The sequence below is a fragment of the Delphinus delphis genome, chromosome 20 (genome assembly GCF_949987515.2).
Source record: "Delphinus delphis chromosome 20, mDelDel1.2, whole genome shotgun sequence".
Lineage (NCBI taxonomy): Eukaryota > Metazoa > Chordata > Mammalia > Artiodactyla > Delphinidae > Delphinus > Delphinus delphis.
In genome coordinates this window covers 8,993,077-9,019,211 of record NC_082702.1, presented here as the reverse complement: position 1 = coordinate 9,019,211, position 26,135 = coordinate 8,993,077, and the positions used below count along the sequence as shown (strand labels likewise).

General features: G+C 46.0%; 1 protein-coding gene across 1 annotated transcript in view; it reads left to right on the top strand.

The window, feature by feature from the left end:
• ARHGAP35 (Rho GTPase activating protein 35) overlaps positions 1 to 26,135 on the top strand; it is a 122,886-nt gene that overhangs the window by 81,356 nt on the left and 15,395 nt on the right. The window contains exon 4 of the mRNA XM_060000825.2: positions 25,703 to 25,780. Coding sequence (XP_059856808.1) covers positions 25,703 to 25,780 — 78 coding nt within the window. The remainder of the gene's footprint in view (positions 1 to 25,702; positions 25,781 to 26,135) is intronic.

Below are 26,135 nucleotides of genomic sequence, written 5' to 3'. Positions count from 1 at the left end.
ACTGAACCCTTAACCTGGAGGTCTGCACTGACTCCAGTTGTAGTTAGTGTCAGAATTGAATTGAATTGTTGGATATCTAGCTGGTGTGCAGAGAGTTGGAGAATTAGTTGGTATGAGAAAAAACCACACACATTTGATATCAGAAGTGTTGTGAGTAAAAACAGGTCCCTTGGTTATAGAATATTATTTTTAAATGTGCTGTTGAATGCTATTTGCTAATAGCTTTTGCATCAGTGTTTGTAAATGCGGTCATTCTATAGAGGTTTTTTTTCCTCTTGAATGTTCAAAAATGTTACTTGTCTTTATATTTGAAGGGCAGTATTGCTGTATATAAAATTGGGTTAGTATTGGGTTAGCCTTTCTTTCCTTGAGGACTTTATGGACACAGTTCTGCTATCTTCTAGTGTGGGCTGTGCATGGGAGAAAACTGAGGCCAGCCTGTGTTTTGCCTAAATGCCTTGAAGATTCCCTTCCCTCCCTCCCTCTCTTTTTAAAGTTTAATAAGTTTACCAAGACATACCTTGTTAATTGAATTAAGTCAGTTTTTCCTGGAACATAGTGAGCCCTTTTAATCTGTGTATTGAAGTCATCCTAACTTTGGTTCTACATGTCCCTTACAGGGTTTTCAGCAATGTTGTTTTTTTTTTTTTTTTTTTTTTTTGCGGTACGCGGGCCTCTCACTGCTGTGGCCTCTCCTGTTGCGGAGCACAGGCTCCGGACGCGCAGGCTCAGTGGCCATGGCCCACGGGCCCAGCCGCTCCGCGGCATGTGGGATCCTCCTGGACCGGGGCACGAACCCGTGTCCCCTGCATCGGCAGGCGGACCCTCAACCACTGCGCCACCAGGGAAGCCCAATGTCGTTTCTTTTCCATGTGTTTTTGGTTTCTGTAATGGAAAAAGATTTATTTTTCTCTTCTACTTCCCTAGCTCTGCCCTTAATTGTTTTATCTACTTTTGTTGTCTCTTGTCTTTTCTTAGTGTATCTCTGCTTTACACATTGTTTCATAGAAGAGATTGTGTGGTTCATTTGTTTTTTATTTCATGGGAATATATTTTCATTTACTAATGGCAGCATTTTGGGGGTTTTTTTTGGTTTTTAATTTTTTGACTGTGTTGGGTCTTCCTTACTGCACGTGGGCTTTCTCTAGTTGCAGCAAGCAGGGGCTACTCTTCATTGCGGGGCACAGGCTTCTCATTGCGGTGGCTTCTCTTGTTGCAGAGCACGGGCTCTAGGCACGCAGGCTTCAGTAGTTGTGGCTTGCAGGCTCAGTAGTTGTGGCTCACGGGCTCTAGAGTATAGGCTCAGTAGTTGTGGTGCATGGGCTTAGTTGCTCCACGGCATGTGGGATCTTCCCGGACCAGGGCTCGAACCCATGTCGCCTGCACTGGCGGGCAGATTCTTAACCACTGCGCTGCCAGGGAAGTCCCTAATGGAAGCATTTTTGGATGAATGTTCTTTGCAATTGGTTTTTCTTGTGGGGTTTTTTGAGGTTTTTTTGTTTGTTTGTTTTGTGTTTTTGCTGGTAGTTTTGTGCTGGTTCCTTTTTTAAAAAATTGTGATAAAATATACATAACATAAAGTTTACCATCAATCATTTTTTAACCGTACAGTTCAATATGTGCTAGACCCTTTCATAAGATTGTCATTCATCTTTGAATGAGGTGATTGCTTCCATTCTAGCAGACTGTAGAAAATTCTTTTGCGAAGGGGCTAGCCTAGGAGGGGTTTTTCTTGAATATTCTACTAGCCTTTCTTGCCCTCAGACATCTGGAAATGGCAGTTGTAATGCCCCAGGCATTCCCTGTCACCCTACCTCCTTGACAGACTGCTTCCTGTAGGTTTGACTTGTGTATATGATTCTTCATGCCTTACTGGGTCTGAGGAAGCCTCAGTCACCAGTCCCTGAGCCAGTTCCCACTGAGTTCCCACTGTTAGAAACAATGGATTGCTGGTATTGCCCCCTTAGAATGAAGCATTTACTTTTGAGAAGTGGACTTGCATGCTTTGTCTGACATCTGTAACAACAGGCGCTCTCTCTCATCGCTTTCCCACACCCTTGTTTGACCTTTACAGCATTTGGTGGTTCTTACTCACATATTGGGGTTTGGGGTCACAGATGTCTCTAGTTTTGTCAAAGACGTGATGTTTCTGTTTCTCATTCTCCTGGTTGCTTTTGTGTGGTTCTCCAGTGGAGAAAGGGGTAAAGTCTTCGTTCTGCCATTTTAAAATGAAATACAGTCTTCTAACTTTAATACATTTAGCTTTCTGAAAAACTCATTTTTTAAGCAGCCCTTATTTTTTGCCTCCTCCTGAGAACTTGCTCACCACCATTGGTCGGGAAATTGCTGCTTTTGTGTCATTTAAAGGTCATCTGATCTTGTTGAGGGAGCGGCTTGAGGGGTTATTGAGAGGGATGTGCTTAGACCCTTTCCTGTGTTCTCTCCATTAGCCTATTTCTGTCTCCCTCTGATTTTATGCGCATTTCAGTTAGATCTCTGTGCTCGGTTACACATCTTCTTGTGTGTATATATCACTCTGCTGAGAAACTTGAGAAAGCTATGTCTCCTTTATGATCCGGCAGTGTGTGCGGCAGGAGTAAATGCCGGCCGGTCCCGTCACCAAAACAGGAAGCTCTGTGAGTCTGTAGGTAACAGACCCACACAGACCCTTGTGGCTTCCTTAGGTCTTGTAGTATGGAGAATTTCGTAGGTTTTCATTCTTGAGTCTACATAAAGAAAGATCCTTTCTATAGAATAGATTTTATTTTTCACCCCAACCTTAATTATTGCTGTCATTTCTTTAGCTAGATTCTTCTTTTCCAGCTGGCCATAGTATATCAGTCAGATGAGGCCAGCTTACAATTTCAGTGGCTTAAAAGAGCAAAGATTTTTTTTCCACTCATTTATGATATTTGTTCTGGCAGCTTTGCTCTGCACTGTCCTCACTCAGGGACCCACTGATGGAGCAGCCACCCTCTTGAACGACGCTAGGTGCGAAGGGAAAGAAACTTCTGGAGGATCTCATTCCAGGAATTAAATGTTTCAGCTTCACCTCACTTCTGCTCACAAGTCACTGGTCAGAACTGGCCACATGACTTTACCCAACCACAGTGGGAGCAAAGGAGTTTATTCTTCCTTGTTTCCAGGAAAGGAGAGTGGGACAAGGACAGAAGTACTAATTAAGGACAACCATGGCTACCTGTCAGTTGTATCAGCAGAGTTGGCAAGTGTTCCATTTAGAATTTCTGGTGTTTGAATTTGTACGTTTTTCTTTTAGCATACCAGTGGATTGGAATGTCTGTGTCCAGCTCTGCATAGAACTTCCTGAGTGATTTTGCAGAGGGAAAAGGTTCTGAGCTTTTCTCTCTTGTGCATGATCTTACTTAACCCCCATAGAGTCTTATGAGGCAGAGATTATTATTTTCCTGTTTTAATGGTGAGCTGGTATTGAGAAAAATTAAGTCATTTGCCCAAAAGTGGCTTAACTCATAAATAGCAGATTCAGCTCAAATGTTGATCTATTTAATTCCAGAACTCAGGCTCTTAATCTTTATATCTTAAGACCTGAGTGTCCCCAACTTTTAAATGGGAGGCTTATTAGACTATCTTGTCTACAATGGCCTTGCTGACTTAAAAAAACGCCTGCCCTCCTAAAACTAGCATAACAGCCCTGGTTGTCTGTGCTTTGAAATGCTAGCCCTGTTTACAACATTTGGCATTTCCTAGAAGCAAGGAACCAAAGCCCAGATAATTTTACAGTGGAAGTCTTGATATGGCAGAGAAACACGGTTCAGGGCAGCACAACTATACTTCTCTTGCTTGATTGTAGCATGGACCTTGGCAGCCAGAAGTCATGGTGGCTTGATAGTTTCTGATCAAAATGTCGAGGGCCAGCAGTCTTCGTGGGTGGGGATATGTGCATAGCAGTAAGTCAGGTGCTTTCTTTGGCCTTCTAAGTATTTTAAAGTAGGTTAAACTTAAGACTTTTTTTCACTAGGTCCTAAACCTAAAAGTTTCTACTCCTTTTTTTTTTTAAGTGTTTGTTGTTCTTGTAAAATAGGTACTCCTTGTTAAGAATAATCAAAGGCAGAATGCTTAGAATTTGGTGCACTCGTGTACTGTTGGTGGGAATGTAAATAGACATAGCCATTAAAAAAGATGATTTGGCAGTGTCTGTTAAAAATTTAAACCTCTTACGTTCTCAGTCCCAGCCACTGGCCCTTCTGGGAATTTATCGTCCTATGGAAGTGTTTGTATATGTCCACACAAAGGTATGTACAAGGATGTCTGTTAATAGAATAGTGCATCTGTACAGTGGAGTTCTAGGTAGATGTTAAAAAGATAAGGTTTATCTAGCCAATATGGGACTGTATGTCCGTGATTTATTGTAAGGTGGGAAGAGCAGGTTGCAAAATTATGTGTGTAGTGTGATCCCATTATAAGGTGGAGTAAACCTGTGCTTATGTCAAGGTATATGCTTATGACTTGGTGTGAAAAACGTCTGAAAATTGCCAGGGTTTCAGGAGTGCCTCCCAGGTGGCTCTGGGAGGGGAGGGAGATTTTTGATAGGGGTAGTGTTGGAAAATCGGCTTTTTACTGTTTACCCTATACGTAATTGCTATATTGTATGAAAAGAAGTTTAACAATAAATGTATATTACTTTAAAAAAATTGAACTGTATAGACTTGTTTGAAGTGGAAAAGTAAAGTTGCTTTCTCATTCCTCATAGATATCTGCTGTTAGGAGTTTGAATGGTTCCCTTGCAGGATTTATCTTCTGTGCATATACATATACATAATAAGCATCACGTGCACAACGTGTTTACACACAGTTGGAGCGGCACTAAGCGTACTGTCCTATGACTTATTTTTTTCCACCTAAAAAACATGTTGTGTACATTTCCCCATATTGGTAGGTATAAACTACTTATTACTACTACCACCGCTACTTTTTCCTCTTCTGCTTTGCTTCCTCCTCCTCCCTTTCACCGCATAGTATTTCTTGGTCTGGATATATCATCATTTATTTGCTGTTGAGGGACATTGTTTCTAGTCTTTTATTATTAACAGTACTGCAGTGGATATCTGTCTGTAGGCATGTGTATGCACACTCAAACACAGGTGTACAAATGTATCTGTAGGATAAATACCCCAGAGTGGACTGAAGGATACGTTTTGTGTTTTGATGGATATTGCCAAAATAATGTTCAGTGTATAAGGGTAGCACATGTTTTTAAAATGGTCATACGTTAGAATTTCAGGATGCCTTAAAAATCATGTAGTTCAGGGTCCTGGTGGCACAGTGGTTAAGGATCCGCCTGCCAGTGCAGGGGACACGGGTTCGAGCCCTGGTCCCGGAAGATCACACATGCCGCAGAGCACCTAAGCCCGTTCGCCACAACTACTGAGCCTGAGCTCTAGAGCCCGCGTGCCACAACTACCGAAGCCCGTGCGCCTACAGCCCGTGCGCCACAGTAAGAAAATCCACCGCAGTGAGAAGCCCGCGCACCGCAACTACAGAGTAGCCCCCGCTCGCTGCAACTAGAGAAAGCCTGCGCGCAGCAACGAAGACCCAGCGTAGCCAAAAATAAATAAATTTATTTTCAAAAACTCATCTAATTCAACTCTGCAATATGGGTGAATCTCACGAACGTGTGGAACAAAAGAAGCCAGAGACAAAAGAATATATAGTGTATGATTCTGTTTATATAAAGAAGAAAAACAGAAAAACTTACCTGTGCTATTATAAATCAGGACAGTGGTTATCCTTGGTGAGGAATAGAGACTAGACGGGGGCTTCTGGAATGCTGGAAATGTTCTGTATCCTGGTCTGGGTGCTGTTTACATGGTGCGTTCAGTGTGTGAAAATTTATCATTGTACACTTCTCTATAAACTTACAAATGTGTATTATACTTCAATGAGAGTTTTTTTGTTTTTTAAAGCATCTAGTCCAACTCTGGTTTTATAGATTAAGACCCCAAGAGTTGAAGGCTTTCCTCCCTCTCCTGCCAGATGCAGCTGAGGTTTCCTGAGAGCCTCACGCTGGCTCTGGAGCCCTGACCTGTCTTGCCAATATTGGACTAGTGATGCTGTTGGCACTTGGAAAGGCTGTGAATGTGTGACAGTGTCTCTCACCTTGAGGCCCTTGAAGAATAATGGTGTGTCTGAGAGCCAGCTGCTGTGTCAAATGGAATTTCTGGTTTTATAGCGCACACTGCTATGTTTGGGAATACCCTAGCACAGGCCTCACACACCCAGTCGACAAGACAAGCTCAGAAGGCTTACAGCTGAGGAAAAGTCCAGTTCTCTGTCATTCCAGCCTGCCTCTCAGTCATGATTTCCTTTCCTTGAGCCGCCTTCTCATTGCATCCTAATCTGTTCTTGCCACTGCTTATTTCTGATTGTTTTCAGACCAGTCCCTATTTTAGATAATTGTATCTTTTTCAGTAAAATTGTTTGTTTAAAGTAAAAAAGAAACAGACTTTCTGTGTTATCCTTCCTGGCCTGCTTTAGGAGGGTGGTGGAGTGGTGGATTCCAAGGAATTGTTTTGTGTGGTGTGTGACTCCAGGATTTTCAGCATCCCGGATTCCTTTATTTTGCTGTGGAGATTCTATCTGGAAACTTTCTGTGAGTCAAAGCATAGTTGGGTTGTTTGAGCATTTCCTGTGGTCAGAAATTTTCCCTGTGGTCAAAAAATTGATGGGAGATTAAGATGTATTCTGAGCACTTGCTGGCATGCACGTACCTATTGACTTTGCTAGTGCTGGTAGCACATCTGTGTGGGATGTCCTGTTTGATCGTGAGTTAGAAATAATGGCTAAATTACAAGAGCCAGCCTTCTTAACATAATACAGTCTTATTATCATGGCCGAGTCCATGTCCTGACAATACCAAGAGATTGAGTTATGCAAATTTAGGTAAGTATGTAAAGTCCAGAATGGCCACCTCTTAAATCTTAAACATCCCTGACACATGGAGGACATGTTAAAGGTAGTTACTGATCTATTCTAAAGGGGGCACTGGTAAATACAGTGCTGGGGGAAGACATTCCAGATATGATATTGAAGAGACACCAAGTTGGTAAGTCCTTACTTTGAACCAGCCGGGGCCTTCTGTAAGTGGGCCCTCTCAGTAGAAGATTCTCACGTTGGACTTACTCCAAGCCCCTACCCCACCTCACTACTGTCTGCCCTTTTGTTTCCCTTCACCCTCTGCTTCCTTCCTCCACGCTGGCCTCAGCAAATCAATTTGTTATCAAAGATCCAGCTTGAATTATGCCTTCTCACTGATCGGCCATCCTTGCTTCTGTTGACCTCACCCTCCCTCTTCTGGACTTCTGTGCCGGTACTGTCCGTGTGCTCTGCTTAGCAGTCACATGTTCTGCCCTATAGCTTACCTTTTATTATCTTTAAGTTGATTACACTTCTCACATCTTTACCTTGTCTCCCTAAATTGTCACCTCCTGAAAGGATATGACAGTGTTGGTGATTTTTATACCCCTAGTGTAGTGTCACCCAGGTAGTATGCTTTCAGTAATGATTTATTGCTGTGATACCCTGTTGCCCAAATACCACCATGTGTCATATCATCAGAGATGCGATTACTATAAATAGAAAATTCAATTGCTAATTTATTTTGCAAACTTGAGCAGGTGGCATCTTTCTTTGTCTTCCTTTACACCATAGGTCAACCTCCACTGAAAAACTGTGTGACAAAATTATTTTCAGTTGCTGACGGACTCAGCTGACCCTCTGGATTTAGGGTAGCATTTGCTTGTCAGGGCAGTTTCAGTTCAGCAGAAGAGTAGGTGTGGTTTGCTGGAGCTTAGTGGAAGAAGATTTTACCTGGGTTTTAAGATCAATATGTGAATTCTTTGAAAAGATAGAATAGGCATAAGCCAACATGAACCCAGGGTGAGACTACAAAAGTCTCAGAAACTTGCAGAAATGCATAGTCTTGATAAGTCTTTGGTAGCCTGTCCAAATATGAAGCATGGATGTAAATTTTTATTCAGTTATCATAGTACTACCTTTTGTATCATCCCCCGTGTCTTGTGACAATTACTTTATCAACCATTAAATCCTAAAAATTGGGTCTTTTCTAAGATGTTTGTTTTACAGATTTCACTCTCATGTTTTTACACCAAAATCATGGTTTGTGGATTCTTATTTTATAATGTGTTCTAATAACTGGTAGAATTAATCATTTTCAACTCTTTACCAGAATATTCTATAGCCTCACACTTTCCTAAAAGAGTAATTAAAAACCTGTTATATGCCAGTTCCCCTTAGGTGCTGGAGGTTCAACGATGAATAAGACAGTTCATATTTCCCTAGAAGGGCTCTCAGTCTAGTGAAGATTATAGTCAAGACCAAGTTAGTAAAGGAAGTAGTTGGCGGCAAAGCTTCCATTTTTCTGCAGCCCCATTGCCTAGCATATACGCCCAGCAGCCACCGAGGTCTACAGGGTAACCTTCCAGCCTGCCTCTGTGTGATATTTTTTATGAGATCTTTTAAAGATAGTTTTACTATTTTTTTCTTTTAAAAAGTATCTTAATGTGACTTTTTGAATTATTTTCTTTAGTGCATTTAGTGCATTTAATATTTTCTCAGTGCATTGCATTGAGATTTTTTTTTTAATATTTATTTGGCTGTGCCAGGTCTTAGTTGTGGCATGTGGGCTCCTTAGTTGTGGCATGTGAACTCTTAGTTGCGGTGTGCACGTGGGATCTAGTTCCCTGAGCAGGGATCGAACGCGGGCGGGCCCCCTGCATGGGGAGCATGGAGTCTTAACCACTGCGCCACCAGGGAAGTCCTCATGCCGTTGAGATTTTTATTTGGTTTATGTTTAAAATGCAGTTCAGTATCTTTGTGTAGTGTATGGTCTTTCAATTCAAGGTCATGATGTCTCATTTTTCTCATGATGTCTCATTTTTCTCATAATTAGTCATTGCAGTTGTTTTTTAAAAAAAAATTTTTTTTAATTTATTTATTTATGGCTGTGTTGGGTCTTCGTTTCTGTGCAAGGGCTATCTCTAGTTGTGGCAAGCAGGGGCCACTCTTTATCGCTGTGCGCGGGGCTCTCACTATCACTGCCTCTCTTGTTCTCTGTGGAGCACAGGCTCCAGGCTCACAGGCTCAGTAATTGTGGCTCACGGGCCCAGTTGCTCCGCGGCATGTGGGATCTTCCCAGACCAGGGCTCAAACCCATGTCTCCTGCATTGGCAGGCAGATTCTCAACCACTGCGCCACCAGGGAAGCCCTGCTGTTGTTTGTGTTTCCTTTCTAAGGTTGATGAGGTCAAGTGTAATGAATTAGTTTGTCAATCTGTAAATATCTGGGCCTATTGAGTACAAGGCGTTTTCAATGATGAGGAGAACCTGAGCCTAAGGCCAGGTCCCATTGGAAAGAGAGCTACATGGAAGAGGAAATTAATAGTTAATAGTTCACGGCAGTGAGTTTGCCTCAAGTCCATGAGGCTGAAACGTTAGGTGGAAGTCAGGGAAGGGAGGAAATCCCTTGAGCTGGCTTGGTACTTGTCTGGGCTGGGGGCTTGGCCAGAAAGATAAGTTGGATTCTGTAACAAAGAAAGGATGGAGAAGAATCTTCTAGGTAGGGAAGGTGGACTGAACAAGATTCAGGTGTAGAGGTGAGAGGTGCTGTTGACCACATAGCTATGTTGCCCTAGAATCCTTTGAATGTCAGGTTCTGGCATTTAGACTTGGACAGGGGTTTTTGGATTGTCAGTCTCGGGTCCCTAGGATTCTAAGGAAGGTTTTCTGTGTGGAAACGGGGAACACAGCCCACTAGGATTCTGGGTCCTTCACCCTTAAATTTCAGTTTAAGATTTTATTTGGAAAAAGGATTTTGGTGTGCTTGAGAAAGCTTATCAACCCTTGTTATCATCAGTGGGAAGGCAGGGTTTGAAGGTTTTTATCGGAGAGAATTCGCTGAAGCTCTCGGAGGGCACTCCCTTGTTACCGTCCCATATCAGTCAACCTAATCAATGGATGCTGTTGTTTTTACCACTTGAGTGGGTCTTGAATCTGGCCCCTGCCACTGCAGTTAATCTCACTCTCTTCCTGGTTTATGATCATAGCCTCTTGGTAATTGGTCTTTCTCCTTCTGGTCTCATGTCCGTTCAGTCCTTTAGCCACACTGCTGCAAATACCTTTGTAAAATAAATGAGATCACATCACCTTCCCACGTTTAAAATTCTTCAGTGGCTCTCCATTACCTCCAGGATAAAGTTTAATGCTGTTGCCAGCAAAACCGGCCCCTGCCCATCATCTAGCCTCACCTCATGTCATTTTCATCCACGATGATAAACTTCAGCCGCACGGCACGCCGCTTCTGCAGCTTTTGTGATATGTCTCACCCGCGGTACGTTTACTCGCCGTTCCCTTTCAAGAGTCCCCTCCTGGCGTCCTTCTCTGGCCTACCCTCTGAGCCAGTGCCCACCAGCCTGTGTTCTGTAGTGCTCTGTGCAGTGCTCTGTGAGCACTTACACTCTGGACTCTGATTGTCTTCCTTCCTCAACGGATCCTAAGTTCCTTGAGGGAAGGGACTGGGTCTTCATCATTGTATCCTCCAAACCAAGACACAGGGCTCTAATAAATGATTATGAACGAATGAATGGTGTAGAGGCGTTCAGAAGACCTCTTTCCTCAGAAGTGCCATTCCTTGGAAACGTGGAATTGTATCTAAAGATAGGGAGAAGCAAAAAGATGCGTATAATACTAAGGTCTTGAGCAAGGTTGCAACATCTGAGTGAGAACTAATTTCCCTGCGTTCTTAGTGTGAGGGGTAGAGGGTGTATTGCTAACAGTCCAGGGAATGTGAAACTTTCGAGGTAGGATACTTAAATAGAGGGGCGCAGAAGGAAGGGAGCTGCGAGTCAGCAGAGCAGGGGGAAAGAAAGCGAGTGGGTCAGGCTGCCAGGGCTAATGGGAGACTTGGTGTCCCGAGGGTGCGGCTGGCCATGAGGATTCAGGCGCACCTTTTCTGAGTTGAGAGAATTGTCTATAAATCACTTTAGAGTTTAGAGTTCAAAAATAAGGGAATTCCCTGGCGGTCCAGTGGTTAAGACTTGGCGTTTTCACTGCTGTGGCCCGGCTTCGATCCCTGGTCGGGGAACTAAGATCCTGCAAGCCACGCAGCACGGCCAAAAAAAAAAAGGAAAACAGCTGTTTTAATAATCATGATGATAATAATAAATGGAGGGTAGGTGTATAGATGTTTTACCCCAGGGGATTGGCACTTTAAATTTTTCAGTCCACTGCAGCCTGTATCAGTTCAGAGGTCCTTAGAGCAGAGACCTGCTCTGACAAAGATTCCTCATTACCTGGTGATTTCTCTTCTCCCTGATGCACCCTGGGGCTGCTCGAGCTGTTGTTCAGCTACCAGGAGCAAGCAGAGGCTGGGCGGAGACAGTGCTGGAGTCTCTGTGACTCTAAGTGAACAGTTACACCCAGGCTAATCTGAGCAGCAGTGGGCAGGTTGTTAGCGAACACTCTTCCTTCAAGGATGTAAAGACAGAGAGCTTGACTGTCTAAATAACAGTTGAATGAATTGTTGTCTGTGGGGTGTTGTCAGCCTCAAAGAAGCAATCAATTTTCTCTCCTTGCCCTCTGAAAAAGATCTCCTTGTGCCGTTGTTAGATCTCTTTGCTACAAGTATTCTTGGGTTGGATTTGGCTTCTGAGTTTATCTCCATTTTCAGGAATCCTTCCCTGAATACCCACCCTCCCACCTGCCGAAGGCAAGGTAAGGTGTCACTACTGGCAGAACCAGTAGGCTGTCTACTACTGGTATGCAGCCCTCTTGTCACCACTCTGCATTCATTGTCTTTGTCACTTTGCTGCTTTGTTTCCTGCAACGCTGCTACACTGAGGAACTCAAGAGCAGAGACTGTCTCTTCTTTGCCATCACCAGGCACAGCACCTGACGTGCAGTAGGCACTTGGGTATTTATTGAAGGAATAAGTGATTTTTTTGTCCCATGTACTAAATTAGTTAGATTAAGGCAGATAGGAAATGGTCACTAGACGCAAGATGAATTCTTGAGGATTGATCACTTAAAGATCTCTTCTTGGCAAGTCTGTCTACACTTTCGCTTTTTTTGCTTCTCTTTTTCCCTGCCCAGGCTCTTAAATTGATTGCATAAAATTTTGTTTCCCTTTGAATGCTGTAGGGTGCTGCTGCCACAAGAGCTGTCTTTGGAGTTTACGTAAATATTTGTTGTTAAGGGACCTAGTACGGTTAGAGCAGGGAAATTGGGGGAAAGCAGATTCTGAAACCCCTGGAAACTGTGACTTGAAGAACTGTGTGGGTTTATTTTTACTTAGGGGCGCATAACCTAGGGACTATGGACAGGCTTCTGGAGGCCTGTGAACCCCTGATTTCCTACAGCTGTTGGTGAGCTTGTGTGTGTGCGTGCACGCACGATGGGGATGCACCAGAATCTACAGCCTTCATTAGGTTATCAGAGTAAGAGGAGTCTCCTCCTCCCAAAAGGTTAAAGACTACCGTGCAGCCAAGTGTCGGTGGAATACCTACCATCTGGCCCAGAGCAGGCGGGATGATGGCGCACCTTTGTCCTCAGGGAGTTTATGATCCAATAAAGATTAAAAGATTTGACCCGAAACCTCTTCGAGAGCCGGCAAAAGAGAGATCAGTGAGGGCTGGGAGATGGATGTGTTAGGACTTGAAGGATGAGTAGCATTGAGGTGATTGAGACTAGATCAAACAGTTTTCTCTTCCCAGCTCTCCAGGACAGGAGGCCTCATAGCTTCCCAGTGATTCCATGCAACTTGGTGGCCCAAATTGGTATAGTCCACCTCCAGTTTTACTGTGTGCCCATCCCCTCCCATTGGACCCTTTCCAAAATAGAGAGTCGCTGATCTCGTATACTCATGACTAACAGAAGTAATAGCAGCTAATAAAACTTTTAAAGTGGTACGTTAGCTCCTGGCTTTATTTTCAGTATCTCACCTCCATATTACAGATTGAAAATAGACAACCCTCCTGGGTGCTGGAGTTCAATAACTCCCTCGGTTTTATCCCTCCGCACAGAGCGATGGCTTAGCACACATCTGTCTCCCTTGTGTGTTCACAGTGACCGTGAGAAACAGACGCCCAGCGTCAGTGAGCACTTTGATGTGTGATGTACCATTCCTCAGAAAACACCAACCCAGTCTTTCCTGGAACTGCCTTCCAAAAAACCCCACCAAACTAGTAAATGGAAAATGGCTGCTAAGTGTTCGGAATAAGTAATATGCATATATTTCAGCTTTATAACTAACTGAGAGCAAATTACAGTGTTGCCCTGGTGGGAGACAGCAGGACAAAAGGCCAGACTCTTTCTCGAGCTGATTTCCTACCGTTGTTGGTGAACTCCCAGGCTGCTTAATCTAATTGGGAAATGCTCTTTACTTAGCCCTAGCATGCGGCACAGAGCCTTCTACGGCACCTGTGGGCAGCGAGGCAGGCCTGACCCTCAGTTCGTTCCTTACCTTCTCTGAGTCTGTGTTTCCTTGGCTTCCTTGCAAGGGTAGTTGTGCATATTAAGAGGGAACACGTGCCAAGTGCCAATTAGGACCTCACGTTGCCAGGCCCAGTGCTGAGTGTTTCCGTGAGTCTCATACCATTCTCATAGCAGTCTTCTGAGAAGGGTGTAATTTCCAATTTTCTGAAAAGGAAAAGTGGATTCAGAAAGATGGAGATTGGAGCTGGGACTCTAACCCAGAGCCATAGATTACCCTTTTGGCCACATCGCCTCCCTTCACTGGGGTAATTTGAAGCCCAAAGAAGACAGATCAGTTGGGCCCTGCCAGCTAATGGAGCAATGGGATCAGGCAGCTGATGCCGGACTCTGGTACCCTACACCAATACCCCTCTCTAACTGCATGGGACGGTTTTCTTCCCTCCTGACACCAACTGTGTGGCGTCTTTTCCAATACCACGTCAGTTCTCCGACACCAGCCGGGTGTCCTGCCACCCAATTCTGGCACTAACCACCCAGAGCTATCATCAGGCTCTACAGGTTTAGGGCTCAGTCCCGCAGAACCGCCCTCACTTCACCACGCCAGTTGCAAGTCCCTAGGCTGTGCACACAATGTCTGACTTGGCCAGAAAGTCGGGGGTTCCCACAACCTCCGCCCAGGTTCGATAATTTATTAGAACAACTCACAGAACTCAGGAAAATGCTATGCAGTTGATCCTTGAACAGCACAGTTTGAACTGCGTGGGTCCACTTATACTCACATCTTTTTCAATAGTAAGTACAACCGTACTCCCCCGTCTGCGGTTGGTTGAATCTGTGGATGCTGGACCACCGATACGGAAGAACCGCAGATATGGAGCGTCGACTATAAGTCATGGGCGGATTTTCAACTGTGTCGAGATTCAGCACCCCTAACCCCACCGTGTTCAGGGTTCAGCTGTCTTACTATTACAGTTTACTATAAAGGATACAACTCCGGAACAGCCAAATGGAAGAGATGCCTAGGGCAAAGTGTGGGGTAAGGGACACAGAGCTTCCATGCCCTCTCTGGGCACGCCACCCTCGATGCGTTCACCAACCTGGAAGCTCTCCGAACCCTGTTGTTTAGGGTTTTTATATAAAGGTTCCATTAAACAGGCATGATTGATTAATCATTGACCATTGGTGACTGAGTTCAATCTCCAGCCCCTCTACCCTCCCTGGAGGTGGGGGTGGGGCTGAAAGTTCCACTCTTTCATCAAGGCTGGGTCTTTCTGGTGACTAGCCCCCATCCTGAAGCTATCCAGGGCGCCCCCACCCCCCCACCCCCCACCCCCCCGCCAAGAGTCCACCTTATTATCATAAACTCAGGTATCGGGTAACAAGGGGCTTGTTATGAATAACAAAAGACACTCCTATCACTCAGGAAATTCCTGAGGGTTTTAGGAGCTCTGTGCCGGTAACTAGGGACAAAGACCAAATATATATTTCCTTTATACCACGCTGTCCCTGCCCTCCCTCCAGGGCTCCTGCGTCTAAAACCTTGCCAGTGGGCTTCCTTAGCCCCTCTGGACACCTAGGGCTGAATTGGCCAGTGGCCTCTGAGGCTGGGAAGGAGCCGCAGGAAGAGCCCAACCCTGGGCCGGTGTGCCTCTTGTCATGCCGGGAGGGCGGTGCTCGTGCAGGGCCTTTTCTTCCTAGAGCACCCTACCTGCTTTCTTAGCTACTCTCCCGTGACTTAGAGGACAGCGTTAATCTCAAAGTAGCACTAATCCCTTTTTATAAGAGAGGGAACAAATCCTGGAGTTCTTTGGGCAGAGGCCACTCACAGCCATCAGAATGGAAAGGACCCACATTCCAGCCCTTTCTTCTGTGCTTCAGGCTGGTGAAGCTGTGAGCTTTGTAGCATCAGACTGAAACGATTCAGAACTTTACCAAGTTCCTTCCCACTTGGGACTGCCCTAAAAAAGCCTCCATATTTCCATCCTCATTTATCATAGCCACTCTCTACAGTTACCATGGAAGGGAATTGGTGGGACTAGAGCTGTTAAATCTAGACAGTTATTTCCCTGCAGTCAGCCTAGAACTCTGTGATTCTGTCTTTCAGAAAAGGCATCTAATTTCAGTAGAGATACCCCCACCTATCACTATAATAGTTTAGCAGGTGCAGTTAGTTACAGCTCGAATATACCAACGGGCTTTATGTGAGTAGCTGCCATACTTATGCTGCTCTGAATTGATGGTAAAGTGCTAAAATATGAGGTATGTGGTTTCATATGCTGTGATTTTATGGGGGTTCTGTGTTACTTAATCTCTCCCTCCCCCTATAATTCTAGGTTAGCTAGTTGCTTTCTCGTTATCCAAATAGTTTTAAAACAAAGCTTTCTCCACATTTTTTGACTACTTCCCATGTGCCCATTTCTCACCACCCTCCTGTATTCTGCTTGCTTATAAGTTAAACACAAGTCATTTGCATTCCAAAAATGCCTTCTTGCCATAAAAGCAGGCAGTCAGCTCCACTTCGGGCTCTTTCAGATAAGCAGCGTTCATGTAGCTTGTGACTCGGCAGTGCTAGCAGATTTCCCTGGGACCCAGTGCCCTGATCGGAACAGCATGCCCTGGCAAGCTGCCTGGAGAGCCCAGCAGCCAAAGCGAAGTAAAGCCTGTTTCACAGAGTAATCCCGCCCTTCCATCCAAGACAGAAATCATCTGGGTGGAAGCCCAAATCCCCAAGACAGTTCCAACAGGCCTGCCTTGCCTGCCTGTTACGCTGCACTTTCCCTCTCCACAGCAGTGAGCTTTGGTGGACAGGCCGCTCTGCCCTTCGCTGGCAGAGAGGAGATGAGACTGTTTTTGCCCCGACAGGCAGTGCAGCAGGCTGTCCTGTCACAGCAGCCCTGGGGAGCAGCACCCGCTCTCGACTGAGGGCCCTCGCTGTCTCCCTCCCTCTCCCTCATGGGGGGCGTGTGCGTGTGTGTGTGTCTGTCCAGCTTCTGGGAAAGGGTGCAACCCTCTTGTGGGGGATCCCAGGCAAAGCAAAGCTGTTGCCCTGCTCTGGAAAAGTGAGCAGGCCAGATCTAGAGACCGACCACACGTAGAACAGCAGATGGCTTGCCCTGGTGAGATCAGGAATTCACTCAGTCCCCATGACTTCTCTAGGGAGTAGCGGAGGCAGGGAAACCAAGTCCATAAAGGAAGGTAGGAGTTGGGTGCGCTTGCGTAGGAAGCACCTTTTCTGTGCTGGCCAGGCCTGAGGCCTTCTCTCTCCCGTATTCTGTGGGCAGGGTGGAGGCCTGCCACCCTGAGGCACGAGGGTGGTTGAGAACAAACTACTTCAGTCCGCTTCCTTCCTCTCTTCAGCCAGAGAAACTGCACTTTTATTTTCAGGCGTGTGTTCCTCCTTCCCTCCTTTCTGTGGATAGTTAACTGAATGCCTTCTCCAGGCACGAGTTACTGTGCCAAATCCAGGTACAGAGAACGGTAATCAGAAAACATGCCTGTTCCCTCCTTGGAGGACAGCATGCGGTGACTAATCACACAGCTGTACAGTCACTTCCCGGTTTCGGCCACTGCTGTACAGAGAGAGTGTAGGGCGGCGGCTAGACACAGGCTCTGGAGTCTGCATGGGAATAGTCCTAATGGTAACATACAACACATAGGGCTGTCGTGAGGGTTTCGGAGATGATGCGTGTAAAATGCTCATCACTGTGCCTGGCCCGAAATACGAGGACTGCATAAATGTAAGCAGTTTTTATTATCATAACTGACTCAATTTAGACCTGGGCGTCAGTGGAGACTTCTGAGGGAGCAATGTTCAGCCAGCCAAAAAGGTGGAGGCAGAAGTAGAAGGAACAACCTATAGGAAGGCTCGGAGGCAGGAGGGGCTCACGCTTCGAGACTCTGAAAGGCCAGCGTGATTGGAGTGAAGTGGGTTGGGAGAGGGCAGCAGGATCAGGTGGTGATGCAGGCCACCCCGGCCACATGTGGACAACTTCGTATTGTGTCCTGGATGCAGAGTAACCACGATCAGATTTAATGCCAGAGTGTTAACAGCCTTCTAACCTATGGAAGTGTACTTTCTTAGTGAGGAAAGAGAGGCCAGGAAAGGAGGGACACTGGGCTGTGATTGGTGACATCACAGAACCTTTCGTGGTTCATTGGGAATGAGAAACCGGAAAGAAGTTAACCTCTGCCCTCATTAATGCTTGAGAGGAATCTGCCTGTGACCTCAAGGGGCTTTACTTGGGGGCCTGCTGTGGAAGGGAAGTTGGCATTGTATGCATGGGGGGGGTTGTACCTGTGTGTTCGTTTGACTGTTTCTTTGTTGGTGGCTCTTTGTTTAGTCAGTGACGACCCCCCCCCCCATTGCAGTGGCACTAGCTCACCTCCGAGTCACACTGCCATCACCCCCGCGCCACTGGGCTTGAGTGTGCTGGCGAAGTCACACTTGGAGCCCGAAGGACGCCCACATTCTTGGCAGTAGGGTCTCCCAGCTGCTCTTGGCTTTGAACATTCATTGCTGCTTTGCAGAGTACAGTCTGCTCACCTCAGTTATAGGTCACACTCCTCTCCTCTCCATCCCGTGCTGCCCAGAAAGAGCAGTATTAACTCTGGGCTGGCCTAAGGTTCACTTTGTCGTAGTGGTTTTCTTAAACACATATATTGGGCTATGCGTTTCCTTGAAAGTCAGGAAAAAAACAGAGCCCCTCATATGGCTCAGAGCAGGGTCCAGAAGCCCTCTTTCACAGTTGATGACAGTAAATACATGGGTAGCTTATAAAGGATCAGCCAGATGCTGGAGCCATATGATGCCCCAGACTTGGTGTGATATTTTCTTCTCTTCCCTTTCAGATCTCTTCTCTCCCTTCCTCCTCAGCCTTGAGATTTATGACGTGGCTGTGTGTACATGCAATGGCGTTGGAAATTTATAAAGCCACAATGCCTAGCTGTGGGGCTAACACCCGGTCAGGCAGTCATAATAGAGTGCTAGTGTCATTCTGTCATGGGGAGAAAGGAGGTCTGGCACTGCCAGAAACAGATCTTGATTGGCGAGGGAATTACCAAGGGAAGACAGCTAACAAAGGGGCACTGGAGGGGCCAGAGTGACCCTAGTGTTCAAGTAATAGAAGAGCCAGAAAATCATTCCAAGCACATCCAACACAGGAAGGCAACGGGGAGATCTAGTGGGGATTCTTTCCTGTTATCAATAGTAGAACTTCATCATAGGAATAAAGCACGGACACTGTCCATTGGCTGCTGTCTGTCGAGAGAGGAGGCAGCATTTTTTCTCTGGCTCTCCCTGCTTATCCTCCAACTGACAGATGAGAACACTGAGTGGGGTGTGAATGAAGACATGAATGCGTATAAGTAAACAAGGGAGGAATGGAAAATCCTTCTAACCCGTAATGAATCTGGCATTTATAGGATAAAGCCTACATGTAATATTTAAAGGATAAGGGAACAGGGAATTAACATTGGAGGGGGTAGCACGATGCTGTAAATGCACAGTCAAGGTGGGAGGGCGGGGACGCGGGGACATGTGTGCATACGGCTGATCCACTGCGTCGCGCAGCAGAAACTAACACACCATTGTAAAGCAATTATACTCCAATGAAGATGTGAAAAAATACATAAAAGTAAGTGCACAGTCATCCAAGACAGAGACCCGAGTGAGCCAGTTCAGAGCCTGCTCCCCCCACCATGTGCACACAGCTCTGTGGCCTTGGGCTTAGCCTCTCTGAGCCTCTATTTGCTCTCTGTAAAATGGGAATAAAAATAATAATATTTACCTCAAGGAATTATTGGGTGGATTCACTATGATAATTCTAGTGCAGAGCTTAGGAAAGTGCCTGGCACATAGTAAGCCCTCAGCAAAAGTTAAGTGTTGTTATTATTGTTTTATTATTATCATTATTATTTCAGTGTGCCAGCCATTTGTATTACTTGCTTTCATATGTGTATTCTCAGTATTCACAACATCTTGATAGTCATTAATAAACAACCCGTATTTGTTGAGGAACCAAGGCTTTGAGAGGTGGAGTGATTTGTCCTCAGTCACCCAGCAGCTGTAAGACAGAGCCAGGATCAAAACTGAGGTTACTTTGGTGTCAAAGCCTGTGTGTGTTTTTAATGTTTTTCTGCCAACTGGCCTGTTTTGGCCGAGCCCTCAGAACAGGCCATGCCTACAGGGAGGCGCTGCTGTTGAAGCTTGTTAAAATGTTGAGAAAGGGCAGGGGGGGAGGCATTTTGCTGTGGGCTTTACGCAGGTTATCTCGTTTGTTCCTTGCAGTAGTCTAAGAAGGTGGGGGTTGATCCGCTGTAGAGTCAGGTGTGCAGAAGTTAGAGTCAGGATCCGAACCCGGATCTCCCTGACAGCAAAATTCAGGTGCTCCTCCACTTGGCAGCTCGCTTTCCACTGAGATCGTTAGGATAATGGCTGCTCCCTTAGCCCTGTGCTGTGACCTCGTTCAGTGCACCCCAACAGGGCGTACGGTGGGGACCATTCTGTGTTGTGCAGAAAAGGAAAGGAAGCGCTATCGCCCAGGATCTTAGAGCCAGTAAGCGGCTTGTGATTCCACGCTAAACGCTCAGCCACACCCCAGCCCTTTCACCTTCCGTCGTGGCGGGGGTGCTGCAGTGTGACCCTCAGGAGGAGACAGACTGCAGTGTCACTGTTGGCATTTGACCCAGAGAGGTCGGCCCCCTTCAAGACAACTTGGACTTCATGCTCGACGGGGTTTCCTTTTCTCCCAGAGTTCTCAGCACCCCTCTGGCCTTGAAACTTAGCCTGCCTGAGACTTACCTCTGGGATATAGGAAAGAAGGAGAATGGCCTATTAGATGCATTTCCTTAAAAGTTGACAGAAGCAGTTTAGTAGTTAAAGCCTGTCTGATGTGGGGTGTTTTACAGCGCTGGCAGCACCAATTTAAAAAAAATTTTAAGGACTAAAGTGCTGAGTTTTATATCTAAATATAGAAAGTGAAAAATAAACAAGTCAGAGTTTGTCTTGGAGGAAGTATTGATTTGTTGCTAGAAAGGAAACTTAGGAGGAACTGAGTCCTGGTGTGACCGAGCAGGGGCGAAGCCTGGCCGGGGCAGACTACGGAAAGACTTCAGGCCAAGAATGCCGGTGCCGAGAAGTGGTGCTTGGGATCCAGGAATAAAAACTTTTTTGGACGTTTCAGAAAATCAGACGTGTACCAGAGCAGAAGGTGGTTCTCCTCTCGGTTTCCAAGTTCCTGCAGGTCACCTGTCCATTCTCCTGGGGCCCCTGGTGTGGCAGGTGCCACAGGCATCTCTCGGATGCTGTGATGGGGAAGTCAAGGGTAAAATATGCCAGTTCTTAGCCCATAGGGAACACCTCGTGGCTGGCATTGCTGGGTCATCTAGCCTTCTGTCACCAAAATAGTTTTGAGGAAGACCACAGCTGAAAGCTCTGTGAAGGATCTTATCTGTCATGTTGGGTGCTCAGTAAATTTTTTTTTTAATTTATTTATTTTATTGTATGTATTTATTTTTATTTTTGGCCGCGTTAGGTCTTTGTTGCTGCGCACGGGCTTTCTCTAGTTGCGGCGAGCGGGGGCTACTCTTCGTTGCGGTGTGCGGGCTTCTCATTGCGGTGGCTTCTCTTGTTGCGGAGCACAGGCTCTAGGCATGCGGGCTTCAGTAGTTATGGCTCGTGGGCTCTAGAGCGCAGGCTCAGTAGTTATGGCACACGGGCTTAGTTGCTGTGCGGCATGTGGGATCTTCCCAGACCAGGGCTCGAACCCGTGTCCCCTGCATTGGCAGGTGGATTCTTAACCACTGCGCCACCAGGGAAGCCCAGTAAATATTTATTGAAAGAAAAAATAAGGCCTCTTTGCTTTTCTATTTTTTAATGTCCTTTTGAAAAATCACACGTGGCCGTGGTTTAAATAATGTGCAGAGGCTTGCTAACAAATAAAAAGCACCAGTTTTAATACTTTTTGGAGCTGCTTTGTTCCTGAAGTATCTGGTATTTATTTTTCCTTGTGTATTGCCCCCCCCCCCCATTTTATTGAATCATAGATCTTAAGAGTCAGAGGGACCTTAGAGGCCTGGACCGTCTTCTAGAGTGGTGGCGGTTCTCACAGTATGGCTCCTGGACCAGCCGCATCGGCGTCACCTGGGAATGTGTTGGAAATGCAGATTTTTGGGGCCCACTCCCAACCAACAGAATCAGAAACCCTACAGTTGCAGCCCCGTAAGCTATATTATAACCAGCCCTCCAGGTGATTCTGCTGCTCGCTCGAGTTTGAAAACTGGTGATTTAAAACGCAGTAGTAGAAGAACACAGGCTCTGGAAGCAGATGGGGTTCAGATTGCAATTCACTAGCTCTCTGACCTCGCGCATGTTACGGTACCTCTTAGCCTCTGCATTCCCATCTGTAAAATGAGATTAGTAACAATCTCTGAAGGAGCTATTGTGAGAACGGATGTAGAAATGCACGGTAAGGACTTAGCATTATGTGCCTCACACATAGTAAGCCTTCAATAAATGGTTTATTACTGGTGTTATTAGCTGTCTTCTTAGACCAGGTATTAATCTTTTTAAACAGCGTCCCAGACAGATGGCTATCCAGTGAGAAGGGAGTTCAAAAACTCTGGCCCTTTATAATGAGTGACAGCTGTAGCTACTATTATTTTATATATTGAGAGAATATTTGCCTTCCTGTCATTCCCAGTCTAGTCATAGCTCTGTTCTCTAGAGCCGTCGGAACAAGACTGTTCTACATAGAAATTGTTTAGATTTTTGAAGGTAGCAGCCTTGGCTGTTCTGCACTGTCTCTTGTTCTATTCCCACATGTTAACTTGTTTCTCTTGTTCTATTCCCAAAGATTAAAAGATTCCCAAAGAAATCAGTAGGGCTCTGTAAAAAAAAAAAAAAGACCTATTGCCGAGATTCTGCTATGGTAATGGGTCTTTGGAGATTTCTGGTATGTAGAGATGCCTCATAGTTTAAGAGTGAAGCTTTCTCAGTGGGGCCTCTAGCCATGGAGCAGATCTTGTGGCTGGGGGGTACTGCTTTCTGCGGGCAGGGGTGAGCCAGAGTCAGCCCCTGAGTGTTTCTGTGTGGGTCTGTGGGTCCCAGGATGCACACCCCTTGGCATCCAGCGTCTCTGCCTAGGGGCCTGCTCCAGGCCCCCAGCCCTTTCCCTGCTCCGGTCCCGGGCTCCTTGGCAAAGCTGCCCTTGCCCTGTCAGCCATCCTGGCTCTCACCTGTGTTGCTAGCTCTGTTTCCCGAGCAGCCTGCAGTTTGAAGTCTGCTCTCAGACTTTTGTTTTTATTTAATTGTTGTCTAATTAATAGTTGTGAAAAATTGTACTGGCCAAGCAGATGATACCTTTCCTAAATTATGCCATGTTGTTGTGTAGAGCGGTGGCAGAATTGCTATTTTAAAGTGGGATTTCGTAATATAAACACGTGTCCAGATTACAGGAAATACTAAGTTGATGATTAATCGATGCTGTGGAGCCAGCCTTGTGGTTCAGATGCTTCCATTTTTGTGATCGTCCATCTAGTGAGGTCTCAGCAGGCCCGCGCCTCCGATGATTTCCCGATAGCTAACTTGCAGTTTGTTTTCTGCCCTGTGATACCGGGGCAGGTGGCCATTAGGAGACAGTGCAGAGGGCTCCTCTGTACGCGCTGAAGGTCAGGGTTGCCAGAAGATGATGAATGGCCTGAGGCTGTCAGGATCTTCTCCCGGTCAGAGAGTGCCTCTCCACCCTGGGGCTCAGGAACTGTGGACACTGCTACTTCATCGAGGACTTTTTAAGCTCCTGCCGTTTGTATCATTGTTTTCTTTGTATTAGAGAGGGCTGATATTCAGGTAAAGAGAAAAGTGTAGTGATTTTTTTAAACCTAGGGCGTGAAGATTTGAATCTGTTGACACATACCCAGGGCTTGTCAAAACGTGGGTGATTTCATGTGTAAGCATGTGACGTGTTTCCCGAGATGTGAAATAGGTAGAAAGTTTAAATGTGTCTGAGAATAGTTTAGAAAAGTCACTGAGGAAAGAGACCATTGTAAAATTACTAACTAGGGATGGTGAACAGGGGCCATCCTGACCTCTAACTTCTGGAGGTTGACAGCAATAGAGGGGATGGACCGTCTCAAGATTGGCTCCCCAGGGTACTGAGGGCCAGTGGGTTTCACTCAAATGTGGTGTTTCTTTGAGGGGATTGGTCAGGGGGGAGACTGTGGTCTGGACCCCAGCCTGATGGTGGATGAATGTCAAGCATCTTCTGGAACAGTGTGGAGGCAGAAGAGTAGCAGAGGCCCTGGACTTAGACCACTCTGCCTCTTACCAGCTATGCGGTTTAGGGTGAGGACTTCACCTTTCTGAATCTCCCTTTTCTCATCTGTATTCTCTCTCCATCCAGTAGCCCCTCCGTAAGGGGTTGAAGATTCGATGGCATCATCATTCATCTAATAAATGAGTGGTGGATGCGGGAAAGCATGTAGCCCAGTGCACAACATGGTGACCATGCAGGAAATATTAACTCCAGAAGGGAGGGCAGTGGGAAAGGTCACCACTGGGCTGGGGTGTGTCCAGGGCCTCGAGTTTGGATAGCGTCTGCACTTCCTGTGCCGAGGACAGTGACGGCGCAGCTCCTTCGTAGCTAGGCATTGCACGGTGGGGCGTCCTTGAGGCTGGTCTGTTGGCCCCCTTTTCTCTGGGGTGAAAGGGCCCACGTGCAGTTACCGGCTTTTAGGCTATAGGGACTTGATGGCTTCTGCTTTGATGTTCTTCACAGTTCACCTGCCACCAATCCGGGGCTCCAGAAACAGGCCGACGGCGTTTATCTCGCCTGATGGGTGCCTCTCCAGAGGCATCAGTTAGGTGATAACTGATGTTGAGACACTTGGCTCTCAAGAGCCTCCTAATGGACTTCAGGGCCTCGTCCTCTCTCCACCGTCCGCACTGCCTTCTGGTGTTCATGGTGGCTCCAGGGTGCTTCCTCTGCCCCTTCAGCTGGTCAGAGTTGCTCAAAACCGTGATCTTCAGAAGGGAACCAGGGTTGGTTTGGCCATGAGATCCCATCTTGGTTTTCACAGTGACGTCATTGTCCTTTAGACCCATGGTCTTAGGGGCGCAACAGTGGACTTTCCTTCCTGGAGAGGAGGAGAACCAAGTTGAGAGACAGTGCTTGGAGTCCACTGCAAGCTGCGCAGTGCTTCCTGTGCCAAGGGGTGGGGAGCGAAGGGTGGAGGGAGTCATTCTCTCACTTGGTACTTTATATCCTCCCATGTTATTATTTAATTGAATTTTAGCATTGCTTTTTTCCTTACCTAACACTGTACACCAAGTAAGTTCCAAAAGAATCGCAGAGTTAAATGTAAAAAAAAAAAGTTGTAAAAGAACAAGAAGGAAGAAATAGAAGAAATAGAGAACATCTGATCTAGGAACAGGAAAATCCTCTCTAACCATAAAAACAAATGAAGACATCATAAAGAAATTGATGGTTCTTGAAAACCTAAAATTTTTGAATTATGTACTTCCAAAAAATTCAGTACACAAAATTAGAAAACAGATAACAAAAGGGAAAAAACGTAAAGATGTATAACATTAACATAGTCAGTTCCTTAATATTCAAGTACAAAATGAGAAGAACCACTGCTATAGGAAAATGAACAAGAACACGAATAGGAAATTCACAGAGTAAGAAATACACACGGCCAAGAAGCTTTTAAACTTAACTAGCTATCAGAAAACATAATTGTGGGTTATTCCTAACAGTGAAAACTTGGAAAAACCTAAATGATTAACAGTGGATTGTTTTTAAGTTACTGTGTAATTTGATGTCTTTAAAATCATGTTGTAAAAAAACTGTTAATGATTTACGTTCACAACATACTTTGTAAATGAAATGGGTGGGTTAAAACAGTGTTCTCTCCATTTTGTTAAAAAAAACACTCAGATTCCAGAGTATACATCAAAATGTGGCCAAAAGATATCTTTGTCTGATGTGCTTCTGTATCATTTTAATTTTTACAAAAAGCAAATATTTTTACATTTTTAAGTGAAAAAGAAAATGGGCAAAAGTGGGTTGAAGCATCTAGGTAAGTCAAGAGTGCTTCAGCCCTGTTCCTGTCTCCCAGTGGGTGCCTCATGGACTCTCCCCTTCTTTCCTCAAGTGCAGTCCTCCTCGTTCTCTGCTCTCCACTTCCTGCTCCTAAGACACCTGCTTGTTTCTTCTCAGGACTGAGCACTGAAGGCATCTACCGGGTCAGCGGGAACAAGTCAGAGATGGAGAGTCTGCAAAGGCAGTTTGACCAAGGTAAGGCCACAGCCCAGCCGAGCACCGGAGGCCAGTCAGGGCAGACGCAACAGCCGGACTGCCAGCGGAGCCCCTCGGGGGCGCTCCTGCCACACAACCCCAAAGCCAAGGGGTGCTGGCTGGGTGACTGACAAGGAGAAAGGGTTTTGGCCCCTGTCAGCAAACAGAAGTGTCATCCCTGCCAAACCTGCTTCAGCCGGGCTGCTCCCGCACCCCACCATCCAGGCACTGTTCTGGCCCGCCCCGGCCCGCGCCTCGCTCACCAGGAAAGGGCCTTGCTTCCCTTGGACTGGGCTGTGCAGGGGTGAATCTCAGGCACATGATGTAAAGGTTGGGCTGAGATGACAATCCCCTT